Here is a 17,712-nt window from a genome sequence, read left to right as displayed (position 1 = left end):
TTACGAATATTAGCAAAACTAAGGAGTGCTGCCATCTCTAAGCCGATGCTAAGCAGTGACGTGAATTCACATCCATAGATCAATCATTATGTATCTACATAAACAAAACAATAATTGCGTCTAGACATATGTACCATGTACGTATACGAGCAGCGGAGAGTCAATGCACAAAGAGGCATATATCTGAGATACTCCTATAAGTATGCAATGAGAAAAACTATAAAATTGTGCAATTGTAGTTACAGCTGAGAAGTTTGAGAGCTGCTGGACTAGTAGATTCTGGAAGCGCCTAGAAGATGCGAAGGTTGAAATCAAAGAGTATAAAAGGCTGCAATTGTAGAGGCGCTGGAATTCAGTTTGATTTAAGCTGTCAGTTTCGATTATTTTGAAATTTCATTTGAGCTATCAATCAGTTGGTTATTAAGGAAGCTATTCGTTGCACAGTTTGAGTGTTATTGTGAAGTACTTTAATAAACAGTTTAGTGATTCGAACTTAGCAGAAGGGCAAATAAGAGGATTTGTAGCAAATTCGTTACAATATTTTGTTTATGACATTGAATTAACAAAAAAATAATAAGTTTATTACTCACAAATTTGTGGGTGAATGCCAAATCTGTCAACCACAACAACAACACGAAACGAATCGAAAACGTGTAAAATGCACACGAAAGTATTTCATTTTACACGAGCTATTTGGAAAACTTCCGTGTTACTAAAAATAAAGCACAAATTGGAAGTATTCACAATAAGTAATCTATAATGAATAAATATACAATTATAAATGTATATGTAAGTAAAAATGTGTATGTATAATTCATGGGCGTGTGCCACGACTAATTTATGAATGATGATGTGATCTTTTTTACTTTTAATATTTTTGTGTACAATTGAGTCTTGGTTTTACACTCGTAAGTATGAGGATGGAAGTGAAAATCGTGAGTTTCAGTGAACTGTCAGTTGGCAGTGGCTGATTCACGGTATTTACATGGCTGTCTGTTTATTGTTTACTGTCATATGTATACAAATATTATTGTATTCAGCTGACCAATGTATAATTAAAACAATGGGGCTGAAAAATAATCTTATCCCATTCGTAATCTTCAACTAATCAGCTGTATAAGATATGAAATATATAGTGAACAGATGTACACACCTAACCGATTTTTAAGATAAATACAAAATAAACAAGTAAGGAAGGACTCAACTGAGAGCTTTGGAGACAAAATAAGGGAAAATCACTATATAGGAAAATGAACCTAGGGTAACTTTGGAATGTGTTTGTATGACATAGGTATCAAATGGAAGGTATTGAAGAGTATTTTAAAAGGGAGTGGGCCATAGTTTTATAAGTGGGCGCCATTTAGGGATATCGCCATAAAGGTGAGCCAGGGGTGACTATAATGTGTTTGTACGATATGTGTATCAAATTAATGAGGGTTTTAAAAGGGAGTGGGCCATGGTTCTATAGGTGGGCGCCATTTCGGGATATCGCCATAAAGGTGGACCAGGGTGACCCAGAACATCATCTGTCGGGTACCGCTAATTTATTTATATATGTAATTCCACGAACAGTATTCCTGTCAAATTTCCAAGGGCTTTCGATTTCGCCCTGCAGAACTTTTTCATTTTATTGTACTTAATATGGGAGGTGTCAAACCCATTTTACAAAGTTGTTTCTAAAGTTATATTTTGCGTCAATAAACCAATCCAATTACCATGTTTCATCCCTTTTTTCGTATTTGGTACAGAATTATGGAATTTTTTAATTTTTCGAAATTTTCGATATCGAAAAAGTGGCGTGGTCATAGTCGGATTTCGGCCATTTTTTATACCAAGATAAAGTGAGTTCAGATAAGTACGTGAACTAAGTTTAGTAAAGGTATATCGATTTTTGCTCAAGTTATCGTGCTAACGGCCGAGCGGAAGGACAGACGGTCGACTGTGTATAAAAACTGGGCGTGGCTTCAACCGATTTCGCCCATTTTCACAGAACACAGTTATCGTCATAGAATCTATGCCCCAACCAAATTTCACAAGGATTGGTAAATTTTTGTTCGACTTATGGAATGAAAAGTATCCTAGACAAATTAAATTTTTGAAATTTTCTTTTATTTTTGTATTTTGTTGCCCCATATCACTACTGGAGTTGAATGTTGACATAATCTACTTTTATACTGTAAAGATATACAATTTTTTGTTAAAATTTTACTTAAACATTTTTTTTTTAAAGTGGGTGTGTTCTTCATCCGATTTTGCTAATTTTTATTGAGCGCACTACATTAATAGGAGTAACGTTCCTGCCAAATTTCATCATTATATCTTCAACGACTGCCAAATTACAGCTTGCAAAACTTTTAAATTACCTTCTTTTAAAGGTGGGCGGTGCCACGCCCATTGTCCAAAATTTTACTACTTTTTTATTCTGCGTCATAAGTTCAACTCAGCTACCAAGTTTCATCGCTTTATCCGTGTTTGGTAATGAATTATACCACTTTTTCGGTTTTTCGAAATTTTCGATATCGGAAAAGTGGGCGTGGTTATAGTCCGATATCGTTCATTTTAAATAGCGATATGAGATGTGGGCCCAGGAACCTACATACCAAATTTCATCAAGATACCTCAAAATTTACTCAAGTTATCGTGATAACGGACAGACGGAGGGACATGCTCAATCAAATTTTTTTCGATACTGATGATTTTGATATATGGAAGTCTATATCTATCTCGATTCCTTTATACCTATACAACCAACCGTTTTCCAATCAAAGTTAATATACTCTGTGTGCAAAGCACGCTGAGTATAAAAAGAGGTAGGTACTTTGTGTGAGAACGCAAAGTTTCACGTTTTTTGTGGTCTGCATGAAATAGCTTTGACCATGAATCACTTATCTCAACAATATATACCGTAAACGTAAGTATTTGATAAAATTTGAAGCTTCTAGCCGTTAAAAAGGGGGCAGAAATGACAGTTTATATGGGGTATACTATATATGCAACCGATTTCTATAATTTTTTCATACAATATATGTGACCCGACCTATGAAAAGGTGGTTTATGACTCAAAAAAGAAATTGCGAGAAACAGCTGTTAAAGATAAACAATGCATTTCATCAGTTTCTTAGTAGTTTTTTTTTTTTTTTTTTGAGTCCTAAGCAACGTTTTCATAGGCCGGGTCAAATATGCTATATACCTAAGCATTCGGTGAAATTTGAAGCCTCTAGCTGTTAAAATGGGGCAGTAATTACGAAAAACTTCTTATCTGACCAATCGGTTGTGGGGGATATATGCTACATATACGACCGATCTCATCAATTTTTTCAGACAACAATATGTGCCATATGCGGAAGCATATGGCGAAGTTCAAAGCTTCAATCTGATAAATTGAGGAAAATATGACAAAAATAAAAAAAACGACGTGTGGCACTCGGGGACTGCCGCGGTAAAGCTATTGCATATTATCAACTTATGCAATTATAATATTTTGTTTTCTTTGATATTAATTCAAGTTTTGTCTTTGATATTAATTCAAGTTAACCTTTTTAAGCGTGGTGACCGATAAGAAAACAAATTTTTTACTTTTATTGAATAAATGAGAAGTTAATATTTAACTTTCACTTTAACTTTAACTTTCACTTTAACTTTAACATTCACTTTAACTTTAACTTTAACTTTAACATTCACTTTAACTTTAACTTTAACATTAACTTTAACTTTGACTTTAACTTTAACTTTCATTTTACCTTTAACTTTAACCTTAACTTTAACTTTAACTTTAACTTTGACTTTAACTTTAACTATAACTTTACCTTTAACTTTAACTTTCATTTTAACTTTAACTTTATTTTTAACTATAACTTTATTTTTAACTTTAACTTTAATTTTCGCTTTAACTTTAACATTCACTTTAACTTTAACTTTAACTTTATCTTTAACTTTAACTTTAACTTTAGCTTTAACTTTAACTTTAACTTTAACATTAACTTTAACTTTCATTCTAACTTTAACTTTAACTTTATTTTTAACTTTAACTTTAACTTTAACTTTATTTATAACTTTAACTTTCGCTTTAACTTTAACATTCACTTTAACTTTAACTTTATTTTAACTTTAACTTTCGCTTTAACTTTAACATTCACTTTAACTTTAACTTTAACTTTAACTTTATTTTTAACTTTAACTTTAACTTTATTTTTAACTTTAACTTTCGCTTTAACTTTAACATTCACTTTAACTTTAACTTTAACTTTCGCTTTAACTTTAACATTCACTTTAACTTTAACTTTAATTTTAACTTTAACTTTAACTTTAACTTTAACTTTAACTTTAACTTTAACTTTAACTTTAACTTCAACTTTAACTTTTACTTTAACTTTAACCTGAACTTTAACTTTAACTTTGACTTTAACTTTAACTTTAACCTTAACTTTAACTTTAACTTTAACTTTAACTTTAACTTTAGCTTTAACTTTCACTTTAACTTTAACTTTATTTTTAACTTTAACTTTCGCTTTAACTTTAACATTCACTTTAACTTTAACTTTAATTTTAACTTTAACTTTAACGCTAACTTTAATCCGGGGTGGGCGTGAGTTTAGCACCTGCTAACAAGCCAACCTAATATAAACGCACGCAAGTCATTTTCTGTCAAAAATGTCTCATGCACATACAACTTGTATGAGAGCAACTCAAATTGAATTTGCTGCGTGAAAACCTAACTCGATTTCCAATTTTTGTTCTGCGTGACATTTAGATTTGACGTTTTTGCACACATGCTTTACATTGTCGCAACGCATGCTTATTTGGGTTAGGGCAAAAAACGCCGGTTGTTTGCGTGTGCTAAAAAACGCAGTGCGGTTTTATTAGGTTGGCTTGTAAGCGACCATATATGTATACGATAAGCGATAGCACAATGGCTACTTCGTGAAAATCAACGACAGCTCTTTTAGTTTAATTTCGATGCTCGTACGGTGAGGAAGTACCAAAGAGTGCGTGTGACACATGTTCACCGTTCAAGCATTGAAATCATTGTAAATTTTACCAAGTAGCGCAACTAACAGCTGATCGCTCAAAATTTGCACACACACACACAAACATCACTAATGGGCATATTACGGAAATCTTAAAGAAATTGAAGTTAAATTTTTAAACAGACATAAACTGTTATAATTTTGGAATATATAGCATCTAGGACACCTTAATTGCAGTAATTGAAAGAAAATGTTTGCTTATACTCAAGTATTTAATTATTTTTTCTAAATTTATCTTTAATATTGATGCAATGATTGATCCAATGCAACTCTGGTCTTCCTACTGTTCTTCATTCCACTCCATTCGAGTGCCTATTTTCACGGCCTGCGAGTGCCTTCCACTCTATTCGCAACATAACCTCGAATTAAGCTGCCAAACTATATAGTAAACAATGATTGAAATCAAACTAAATAAATAATTGATTTTGCTTTCGTGCTCGCTACGCGTTCCTGTTTACTAACACATTCTCAGTTTGGTAACCGTGTAAATGATAGAGGTCTAATTTTATGTATTTGGCCTGTTGCTAACACCGAAACTTTACGAATCTTTTCGAGCCTTTTCGGATCTTTTTTGACAAATATCCGTTACGGTTTTTTTTATTTAGTCGCCAAGCCCGCGATAAAATCTATGCAATAGCTTAAAAGCCTCTTTTTCTGAAAAATCGGTTGTATGGGGGGATATATGCTATACTGGTCCGATCCGGCCTTTTCCGACAAATGTCTAATCGGAACCTAAATATAAAAGCTCACAAAATTTTATCAAGATATATCAAAAATTGAGGGACTAGTTTGCATACAAACAAACAGACGTACAGACGGTCATTGCTAAATCCACTCAGCTCTTCATCCTGATCATTTCGGTATACTTATTGGTGGGTCTATTTCTTCTCCTTTAAGGATTTAAAATTTTGAAATTCGTGACAAACTTAATATACCATTTAATTTTCATTAAAGGTATAAAAGAGGAAGTGAATGAAGTGAGTGAAGCGAAAAAACTAAAAAATTTAAGCTAAGGTGTACAATGATGCAACTATTGCTTTCCATCATTTAGCTTATCCATCTTATCGCTGATGTCTCTTTTTGTTTTCCTTAATTAATAATATTACAAAAGTGAAATGCACAATGACTAAAGTATTTGCTCTGAAAATGAAGTGGTATATTAAGTTTGTCCCGAATCACAAAATTGTAAGTCTTTAAAAGAGAAGATATAGGCGCACCAATAAGCATAACGATTTGATAACGTCACTACCATCTGATTTGATTTAGCCATGTCCGTTTGTGAAAATCGATAGTCGATGGTAGGTTTAAAGTCACACTGTTAAGGTCCAACCAGCCGATTCACGTTGGGCTTTCAATCTTTCGCACAATGTGCTTGACAAAACCTTATATTCAATACTAAGAAGGCTTATAGCGCGCTTGTTGGCGCAGTTTGCAGGACCCTCTTTGTGGAGTGGCAAAGCACATTTTTGGCTTTTTCTTTTCCCTCATCCCGCACTCTTAAATTCAAACTTTTAAACTAGGTAACCTAGCATTCTGCAAAATAGCTGAATTTGTAGGTAATGGTATCCCTTTTCTTATTCATTGGGAATTATTTTGTGAAAGGGAGACACAAAATTACGAGAGAGGAACCAACAGTGTGACATTATTATCAGTAAAGAAAACTCCATTACATTTCAATCGTCGGGTATGCACTCGTCCGGGCGTATGTATTTTGCTAGAAGTTGATGCATGCGCGTTACCAACTCCTCACCGCTGTATTTTATTAGCTCCGCAGGCAATCCATCAGCGCCCCTGGCTTTGTTTTTAATCTCGTTATCCCTATTTCTGCTTCGTCATAATCGGGTGGTGGAACATTATTTTCATCATCATCGATTGGGGCTCGGGTTCATCATTTTTCCCGGGCGACTCATCGCTGTCTCCGTTTAGGGGCACAGAGAAGTGTTCCTTCATAATCTAAGCACACTCTGGAGACATAGGTTACCAAATCGCTCGTCTCGTTTTTACATAAGTTTGCCCCGGGCTTAAAACCTTATATTTGTCGTCAAATTTTGTTTGGTAAAATTTGTGGGTGTTATTCCTGGTGGCTAGCAGCTCAAGCTATTCTTACTCATGCCGCGTCTTTTTTACTCCTGTAAAGTAGTCTCGCTTCCATTTTCCTTTCGCGGTAGCGTTCACACTGTAGGTAGCGTACGTTCTTTCGTTACGTTCTTCAACGTACCAAACGTTTTTCCGTGGTCGCCGGTAACCGATTTTTTCCTCGGCGGCGGCACGAAGTGCTTTAGAGATATGCTACCACTGCTGCTGTATTCCGTTGGGTTGACTTGTGCTCTAAGAGAGCAGTTGTTGCGAAATCATTGACAGTTTGTTGCGATTGAAGTCTTTTGACGTCTTATTTTCCTTGTGTTTTTGTTTATTGCTTTTAGCTGCGCAGATGCGACGGGATGGCGATTCGATTCGTTGTTAGGGTTTCGAATCTATCACAACGTGATCGACCTGGTTACATATATCTCGATCAGCGGACAGCCATATAGGTTGATGTACATATATCTTTATGCCTGAACATGGTGCTGGCTATGACCATGTTTCGAGCACCAGCGAAGTCGATCGGCTTCATTAAGGGAAGTTTCGTTGTAGGGCCTAACTTTTTGACCGCGGGGCCAAAAATACCTTCTTTGCCCACCTTGGAGTAAAAATCACCAAGCACGACTTATATGATGGCGGGGGCAGCGCTCGTATGTGCGTTCTAGGCGCTCGTAGAATCCGTCCTTCACCTCATCGCCCTTCTCCACTGTCAGTGCATGGGTTATTGAAAAATTTTGATTTTGAGCGTATAGCGGCGAGATGTTAGTCTATCTCCCACCTCAAATCCTTCATCCAAACTCTTTTGAATTGCCAGTGAATTAAAACAATTGCCACTGCTTTTTTCCGTTCGCTGCTGTACACATAGTATTTATATGAATATCTTTAGCATCATATACTCCGATGATTCATGTTTTTACTGGAAATGGCACATATTTATAAACGCGATAACATAATTGAGTCATTTGGTGTTCCAAAAAAAGTTTAGATCTCATTAATTAAATTTTTTTTAGTTAGATACATATAAAATCCAATTTACACTTGCTTGCACCTCACAAGTATGCGCTAATTGCAGCCAATCGAATAATTTCGAGCTGAGACGTTTTGGAATCACAACAAAGTGCGAATTATTTGAGCGCGTAATTGTATTTGTCCTAATTACGACAACAAAATGTTCAAATGATTTGCAGTAATTTTATATTACAAGCATTTGGATGTTTGTATGCTTTTTTAGACGCCAGATGAGTAATTTGCGCGTTTAATTGCTGCTAAAAATAATTTGTACAAATTCTCGTAGTCAAACATGGTTTAATGGTTAATGGGTTCTTTGCACACAAGGTAAATGGAAAGTTGATCCAAATTAAAGTTATTTGATGCCAATTTCACACAGAGGCTTAATGAAATAATTCGTCAAGTTTTCTACATTAAAGCCGTAATTGAACTCTATCTTCTATACAAAATACAAATTCTTAATTATCTCAGTATTGCTTTATTGAATGCCTAATCCAGTGAAAAATTCAGTCAGCTTTGCTTGGTGCTTCGATTTTTGTTGTGAATGTAACAAATGACAATCGAAAATAAATTACATATTTTCATAGAAAAACATGAAAAAATTCAAAATTAAATTTTCGCTGCATTTGCTGCAAAAGGCAATATGGCCTTTTCGAAAAAAGGCACATATTTGGTTAGGTGCAACATCTATGGGTAGTTACGCATGCAATTTATTTTGATTGTATTTATAGTTAAGAAGGAAACGGCTGCTTTCAATTTTAACTATTTTTTGTAAAAACGAAATATGTACATATGTATGTATGTATGTATTTTTGTTGGGCTGCTGAAAGATGTTCGCTGAATGAAGCAGAAGGCCCTATATGAAAAGGGAAACTTAATTATTTCATAGAATAGAATAAAATTTGCAAACATTGCCAAGTTAACATCTGTGAATAAGAAATAAAAATGAGCAGCAGCTGCTTTTAATTATTCTCAGCTGAGCAGAGCTCACACAGTATATTAACTTTGTTCGCATAACGGTAATCCGTAACGGCATAAACTAATCGAGATAGATATAGACTTCTATATATCAAAATGATCTGGGCGAAAAAAAAAATTCATTTAGCCATGTTCGTCCGTCCGTAAACACGATAACTTGAGTAAATTTTGAGGTATCTTGATGAAATTTGGTATGTAGGTTCCTGGGCGCTCAGGTTCCTGCCTCTTAGATCGCTATTTAAAATGAACGAAATCGGAATACAACCACGCCCACTTTTTCGATATCGAAAATTTCGAAAAACCGAAAAAGTGCGATAATTCATTACCAAAAACGGATATAGCAATGAAACTTGGTAGGTGCGTTGACCTTATGACGCAAAATAGAAAATTAGTAAAATGTTGGACAATGGGCGTGGCACCGCCCACTTTTAAAAGAAGGTAATTTAAAAGTTTTGCAAGCTGTAATTTCGCAGTCGTTAAAGATATCATGATGAAATTTGGCAGGCACGTTCCTCCTATTACTATATGTGTGCTAAATAAAAATTAGCAAAATCGGAGAACGAACACGCCCACTTTTAAAAGAATTTTTTTTAAGTCAAATTTTAACAAAAAATTTAATATCTTTACAGTATATAAGTAAATTATGTCAGCATTCAACTCCAGTAATGATATGGTGCAACAAAATACAAAAATAAAAGAAAATTTCAAAATGGGCGGGGCTCCGCCCTTTTTCATTTAATTCGTCTAGAATACTTTTCATGCCGTAAGGCGAACAAAAATTTACCAATACTTGTGAAATTTGGTAGGGGCATAGATTCTATGACGATAACTGTTCTCTGTGAAAATGGGCGAAATCGGTTGAAGCCACGCCCAGTTTTTATACACAGTCGACCGTCCGTCCTGCGGCTCGGCCGTTAACACGATAACTTGAGCAAAATTCGATATATCCTTACTAAACTTAGTTCACATACTTATCTGAACTCACTTTATCTTGGTATAAAAAATGACCGAAATCCGCCCAATTTTTCGATATCGAAAATTACGAAAAATGAAAAGAAATCCATAGTTCTGTACCAAATATGAAAAAAGAGATGAAACATGGTAATTGGATTGCTTTATTGACGCAAAATATAACTTTAGAAAAAACTTTGTAAAATGGGTGTGACACCTACCATATTAAGTAGAAGAAAATGAAAAAGTTCTGGAGGGCGAAATTAAAAGCCCTTGGAATCTTGGCAGGATCACTGTTCGTGGTATGAGATGTATAAATAAATTAGCGGTACCCGGCAGATGATGTTCTGGGTCACCCTGGTGCACATTTTGGTCAATATCTCGAAAACGCCTTCACATATGCAACTAAGGGCCACTCCCTTTTAAAACCCTCATTAATACCTTTAATTTGATACCCATATCATAAAAACACACTCTAGAGTAACCCCTAGTCCACCTTTATGGCGATATCTCGAAAAGGCGTCCACATATATAACCAAGGCCCACTCCCTTTTAAAATACTCATTAACACCTTTCATTTGATGCCCATATTGTACAAACAAATTCTAGAGTCACCCCTGGTCCACCTTTATGGCGATATCTCGAAAAGGCGTCCACCCATAGAACTAAGGTCCATTCCGTTTTAAAATACTCATTAGCACCTTTCATTTGATGCCCATATCGTACAAACACATTCTAGAGTCACCCCTGGTCCACCTTTATGGCGATATCTCGAAAAGGCGTCCACCTATATAGCTAAGGCCCACTCCCTTTGAAAATACTCATAAACACCTTTCATTTGATACCCATACCTCGATATCTCGAAAAGGCATCCATAGAACTAAGGCCCACTTCCTTTTAAATAATCATTAACACCTTTCGTTTGATACCCATATCTCGATATCTCGTAAAGGCATCCATAGAACAAAGGCTCACTTGCTTTTAAATAATCATTAACACCTTTAATTTGATATCCATATCGTACAAACAAATTCTAAAGTCACCCCTGGTCCACCTTTATGGCGATATCTCGAAAAGGCGTCTCGAAATGTAGTCCACCTATAGAACTATGGTCCACTCCCTTTTAAAATACTCTTTAATACCTTCCATTTGATACCCATGTCACACAAATACATTCCAGAGTTACCCTAGGTTCATTTTCCTACATAGTGATTTTCCATTATTTTATCTCCAAAGCTCTCAGCTGAGTATATAATGTTCGGTTACACCCGAACTTAGCCTTCCTTACTTGTTTTATTTCATTCCATGCTGTACAAAGTCATAACACACAAAATCATTTACAAATAATTGGCTATATGAATATGAATTTGTATACTTACATAAATTGTACCACACATTTTACAAATTGACTACAAATCGCTATCGCCAGTTATTTTCATTGCTAATGTTTATGCTGTGTTGCGAATAGAAAATATTGAAGCATTAATCACATATCTACATTTGGGTGATTCCACGACTTTAATAAATTCCGGTCACCGTTTGCTTCGTTCTATAACTTAATTGTGCCATTACAGCAGTGGAGGGAAAAATAGAAGTGGTTAGGTTGAACTGGCCGGTCAATAAAGACGTCACATAAACTGAATGTGTCCATAGTGTTACCAGAATTTGTTCGACGACCAAACGGAAGAACCCCAATTAGGTGCCATGACATATGTTATAGAATAACTCCGTCCTCTTGGCAAATACCAACAGTTTTATAGGACCCAGCTTGGTTGCTACCTCGAGATCTGGCAACTCTGCCTCCCCTAATAGCTGGAGCCTTGAAATGACGAGCGCATGACATGAGCACAGAACGTGCTCAACCGTTTCTTCCTGCAGCTCACACTTCCTGCACTTGCTCTTACTGACGAAGCCTAACTTATAAGCATGTGACGTCAGGAGGAAGTGTCCAGTCAGTATGCCCATCGTCAGCCTTAAGTCTTCTCTCTTCAGAGATATGAGCCACTTTGAAGTGAATAGAAGAGGGCATTTTTATAAAATTTCTTCAGTCAAATTTTTTTTTTAATTTTTATGTCTTACCTTCCTTCTTTCTCAAAAACGTTCCCGTAAGAAATCGAACATCTTACGAAAATTACAAATTTTTTATTTGGAGATCTCTGAATTTTTTTAAGGATGCAATTTTGTAGCGCAACAAACGACGAAGTTTCTCGAAATTCGCATTGTTTATTGACATCTTTTTTTTCGGAAAGGTACTCTCATTACAATAAGTGAAAAATGTTTTTTGATATTAAATAAAATCTGCAACACACACCCCGACAACATCAAAAAGTTGTTTCAATTTGAAAAGTTTCGCTTAAGCGGGGTCGCCGTCGGTAGTGGCTTGCAAAGCACTCCGTAGGCATTTTTGCCATGAAAAGCTTCACAAGCCTTGCAGCTGCCTTTCAGAGTCGGCATAAAACATTTAATTTCAGCTTAATGTCTAAGGATAAAAAGGGCAGAATGCAGATTGGGAGGGATACTCGGGCCAGGCATTTTTTTTTATAACTTGTACCTTGTTGGACCAAAATCGATTGGCCTACAAAACTGCATACTCAGAAAAATTCAATATAGTCTAAATATGAAGTTCGCAATTTTCCCAAAGTTTCCTCGAATTTTCGACTTTTTTCGAAAAGGTGCTTGAGATTGGTTTGCATAGTTCGCGCTTGCCGCTAGTTTTGACTACAAAGTGATAAATCAATTGACAAATAAGTTCAAACGACTATGGCATTGGAAATTTCACATTTAAAATTTAATTGCTCACATGTTAGCAATTTATTTACATTTGCCAACTGGCGTCCCATCAATGAAGAATGACACAGCGTGTGGCAGCGTGGGAAAGAATGAAACGGGCTGTGCAATAAAAAACATACAATTTGAGTGCGGGTTTTGACCACGCACTGCTTTATCGACTTTGATTCAGTAATGTGGCATAATGGACACGCCTTTGATCAAATTGGTCAAAATTAACCACAAACTTGTCCATATCAATAAAGACAGCTTTTCATACAAACGTCATCGTTTGCCGTCGGTTTTGACAGCAAAGTGACACTTCGTTGTGGCAAATGTGACATTCAAATTGTATTTGCTGACTTGTTGGCAATTCATGATCGTTTGCCAACTGGCGTCACATCATGTGAAACAACAGAAAATAACGCAACGGGTTGTGTAATAATGAATATGACCGCGCACTGCTTTATCGACGTCAAATCAGAATTTCATCTGATGGAAACGCTTGTGACTCCAACAGACCACCATGTCAGCTTGACGCATAGCGAAAACCTGTTGTGGAGGTAATAGCTAGCATCAAGTAAGGAAATGTTGAGTATATTTTTGTTCAGGTTTGATGTATTGCAAAAAGTCAGACTTCCTTTGGCCGCCAATTGGGTCTTCTTAAGTTTTTAATCGCTTTTCCATGGAAATACCCATTTACAAAATTTCACTTTCGCTTAGTTCAGCATCAATCTGAATGATGGATGTATAGCTTTATTGTATATCAGATAATTACTTTTTATTTCAAACTAAAGCATTGATATGATTCCGCTTTCGTTTCTGCTCTGTAGAGCAAATTCGTGCAGCAGTGCGGTTGGAAAGAGTACGAATTATGTAGATTGTAGTGGTACCGAGCAATATGAAAAAAAGATAATGTGTTCCAAAATAAAGAAACTGCTAAACTCGACTCATCTGTGAAGACGTCAGTGCTCAGAACTAGCTTCAAATTCTCTTCAGAGGCATTTCCAAGTGGTATTCGTCCTATAAAGGATTATATACGTTACATCTGTAAGGGTTTCGATTTGAAAAATCTGTGTCGGGTAAAAGCCGTTGATACATATTTTCCCCTCCTTCAGTCATTCTTATATCGCACCCATCAGGCCAAAAAAACTTGACTACTCATCCCCTCTTATGTTGAGAGTGGTCCTATATCTGCCTCTTCATTTTCGGTATTTCACAAAATATATAAGATTTCTAAGCTTTGTAAACTAGCAGTGCCACGCAAATTTTCAGTTAGCAGAACTTAACACACTGCTTTCCCTAGGATCACACCCCTCCCCGCTAACAAACAGCCTTAAGCATAGTTACCGCTATACCATATCGCTATTGTAAAAGCGATCAGTCATTGGAATACATAGACACAATGCAAGTAAATACTTTTAGGCATTTCATTCGCCTTACGCGAGTGTGTAAAATTCTCCATTAGTTTATCTTTATACCTAAATTTATATACAAGTATTGGCACTTAAGAAAGAATGAAAAGCGAGACTTCTGCTGGTTATTTCTGATACCAACTATTTTTGGTGTGGCAAGGGACTGAGTGAATGCACTTCCCACAGCTCTATGACACTGGTGCTTCGTCAGTCCGCCGGTTATCTTCCGTAAACATCGGCATACCATTTACCGATCCATCGGGAAATTCGGCAATCGGCTCAAATGTTCCCAGCCTCAAGCCCGAAATAGCAGTAGATTTGACGAAAATAATCAGTTCGGCAGCTCTGGCAGCATACATGGATTTAACTCTTACCCACCCCTTCTCCTCTTATCTTCACTCCTCCACGTAGTCATCTATCACTCATCTTTCCCTGATTCCGACAATTTATAAGTCTCCACCAGGTGCATTCTCTAGTAAAGGAAGTGGGAGCTGTACCCAACTCGGCTTTCGGTGATAGCTACCCCAGCTTAAGACGAAACCCAACTTATAAATTTTTTATGTGTTATGAACTTGTTAAAAAAAAAAAAAAAATAAGAAACGACGGTCACAATACAAATATATGTCACCCTAAGTGTGATCAGAAAAATTTCAGCTTGAGTCGATTCAAAAAAGGATCACGAAATAACTCATACATTTTTTTCTCAATGATAATAACAATGAAAAGCGCGAAGGCTATGGCAGGTTGTCTGAAAAATTTTCCACGCACTATTCCAAAAACAAAATATAATTTTTTAATTATAGAAAAATTAAAAAAACAATAAAAAACAATTATTGTTCTGGGCTTGAGCTCGAAGCGAACCTTGAATTATTTATTAATAGGTCAATAAAACAAAAACAATTGTTAATAAATCAAGAGCACTTGGGAATGTCAAACAAAGTAAGTGACAATAAAAAAATCCAGCATTATCAGTGATTTGCATCAGATGACGTAACGCTGATTAAATATAGTTGGTAAGGAGGAATAGAAGTAGGAATTTATCAGTCAAACAAACCACCGCTGTATAGCTAAATGGTTAGCGTGCCTAAAGCGTACTGATGATGAAGGCTTAGCACCCTTCGAAATGGATCTATCTGCGCAGCTATGGCAGGTTGTCTGAACAATTTTCTACTTACTATTCCAAACACAAAAAAATACAATTTTTCAATTATAGAAAAATTAAAAAAACAATAATTATCATTAGAAAAAGTTATTGTTCTGACCTTGAGCTCGAATCGAACCTTGAATCAAAACGAAAATCTTTATTAGCAAAAAGCGAGTTCATTTGAACCCTACACTGGGCTTACCTCATTGTTTTCGTCATGGTTTACGTTTAAAAATAAAATTTCAACATACACCACAATTCGCCCTTTATTTAACATTTTGTTATTGAGCTTGTAGGTACAAGACGCTCAATGTATGGTGAAATTACAAACACACGGCAAACTCATTCGTTAGCCGAATAAACAAAGGGCATTTGATTAACGACTCACGCAATCACACTTCTTGCCGCTATAGCACTGAACCTGTGTCTGTTCGTAGCAATGCGTTGAATTACACAACCCCACAGAAAAAAAGTGGGATGTACAACGGAGGAGACAGGTCAATTCTTATAGATTTTTGGTCGCTGAACACGAATCCGTTTTCAGAATTCAAGTTAGCTCTTGTTTAAAAAAAAAAACTCCCGTTTTTCTAGTTTTTGAGGTTAGAAAAAAACAAGAGCTAACTTTTGAATTCTGACAGCGGATTCGTGTTCAGCGACCAAAAATCCATGAGGATTGACCTGTCTCCTCCTTTGTACATCCCACTTTTTTTTCTGTGGGGCTGTGTTATTTATTCCCAGTAACTGCACTCAAATACATTCGTGAAACTAGCACTGCTGGAAAAAAATGTACTTATAATCTCCTTCCTGTCAGCATCCGCACATATGCATGAATCCACATATATTTTTGATTAAATCTTTATCATATTTTTTTCTTCTTCTCTCTTTTTACAGACTGTGCTCGTTGACAATAACGCGCCTAACCATACTGACACCATTACCCGGTGATATGACGTCATTAACATTGGCTGTCAAGATGCAAAGCTCCAAACGTACATTACGTTCACATGAGATTCCCATAAATAGTTATGCTTTTACACCAAGTAGTACATCCGGTAGCGGCATCGCTACTAGTTCAACCGCATCCAACAATGCTGGCAGTGGAGGTGGTGGCGCTGCAGGAGGCAGCATGATGCAGCAGCAACAGCAGAGTAACACTGGAACCATGCATATGGGAAGTGGCGGTGTTATTGGCAGCGGCAATGTACCAATGGGTACGCCCGGAAATATTGGAAATACGGGCATAGGCATCGGCGGAAGTGGTGGTGGTTTGTCAACGATAACGGGAGGTGGTGGTGGTAGCATTGTCGGTACGATGCCACTGGCTGAGGCAGAATTGGATTTGCATTTTAGTCTGCAATATCCACATTTTATTAAGCGTGATGGCAATAGGTGAGTAATAAATGCATTGTTAAGAGGAAGTTTAGATGGGTAATGATAATTTTTGAATGTGTGTATGTGTTTAAATATTTGCTTTTGTTTCTTTGTTGCAAAGATAGATTATAATAATAATAATTTGACGTCACGTACCTCTGAAAAGATAAAGGCGGAGGTTATTTTCCTTTACTTGACATTTGTTTCATAGTCGGTTTTTTGCCTAGGTTAATATTAAGGAAAGTTTTTTTTTTCGGAAAGTCGATCAGAGGCTAAACTATTCCAAAAAATCGTATCCATGATACGATTCGCTTGAAATGTGGTGTATTGTTGGTTTTTTACCAAAACATCGTATATTTTACTCGAAGGGCAGAGGGAAAGGAAAAAGAATAGGAGAGAAAGGTAAAGGTAGCGGGACGGGATAAAGAGGAGAGGTAAAGTGACGACTGTAAGAGCCAGTGGCAGAAACAGAAGAAGGGCAAAAGGAAAAAGACACACGGAATAGACGCGGTGAGGGGAGGGAGGGTAGAACAAGAAAAATAATAAGGATTGAAGACCAGCACCTTATGCGTACAAATCTTTAGAGCTGAGTCTATCAAAAAATATGAACAGCTTTGGAATAACTTGATATTTGAGGGAGATTTGGACTTCCAGGCAAATCCTTAATTTCCCACAATGTCAAAAAAATAGCTATTTTTTCTATCTGTTCTATCACTAAAATCTAGTTTCTATTAATTGTTCTATCACGGAAATCTAGCACTGGTAGCGTGATCACGGATTCCTATTAAGATCTACCTTTGCCAAGGAGTCTGCTTCCAAATTTAGCGATTTAGGTGGCCCTCAACTCAACCTTATCCCCGTTCCACTTTTACACCCACTGCATCTTTCTCATAAAAAGGCGCACTATACAAAACATTTTACATCACATGAAAGCTTTCAATTCTAAATATCTACAGAAACGCAAAAATAG

The 17,712-nt window shown here is 36.2% G+C and overlaps 1 protein-coding gene across 14 annotated transcripts in view; it reads left to right on the top strand.

Moving 5' to 3' along the window:
- KrT95D (phosphofurin acidic cluster sorting protein KrT95D) overlaps positions 1-17,712 on the top strand; it is a 298,169-nt gene that overhangs the window by 158,176 nt on the left and 122,281 nt on the right. For all 14 annotated transcript variants that reach the window (XM_067761111.1, XM_067761110.1, XM_067761115.1 and 11 more), the window contains one exon: positions 16,263-16,760. In XM_067761111.1, coding sequence (XP_067617212.1) covers positions 16,263-16,760 — 498 coding nt within the window. The remainder of the gene's footprint in view (positions 1-16,262; positions 16,761-17,712) is intronic.

This window comes from Eurosta solidaginis, chromosome 1, assembly GCF_040869045.1.
Source record: "Eurosta solidaginis isolate ZX-2024a chromosome 1, ASM4086904v1, whole genome shotgun sequence".
Taxonomy (NCBI): domain Eukaryota; kingdom Metazoa; phylum Arthropoda; class Insecta; order Diptera; family Tephritidae; genus Eurosta; species Eurosta solidaginis.
Note: the sequence above shows the minus strand (reverse complement) of the source record. Positions and strands in the feature narration are given on the sequence as shown.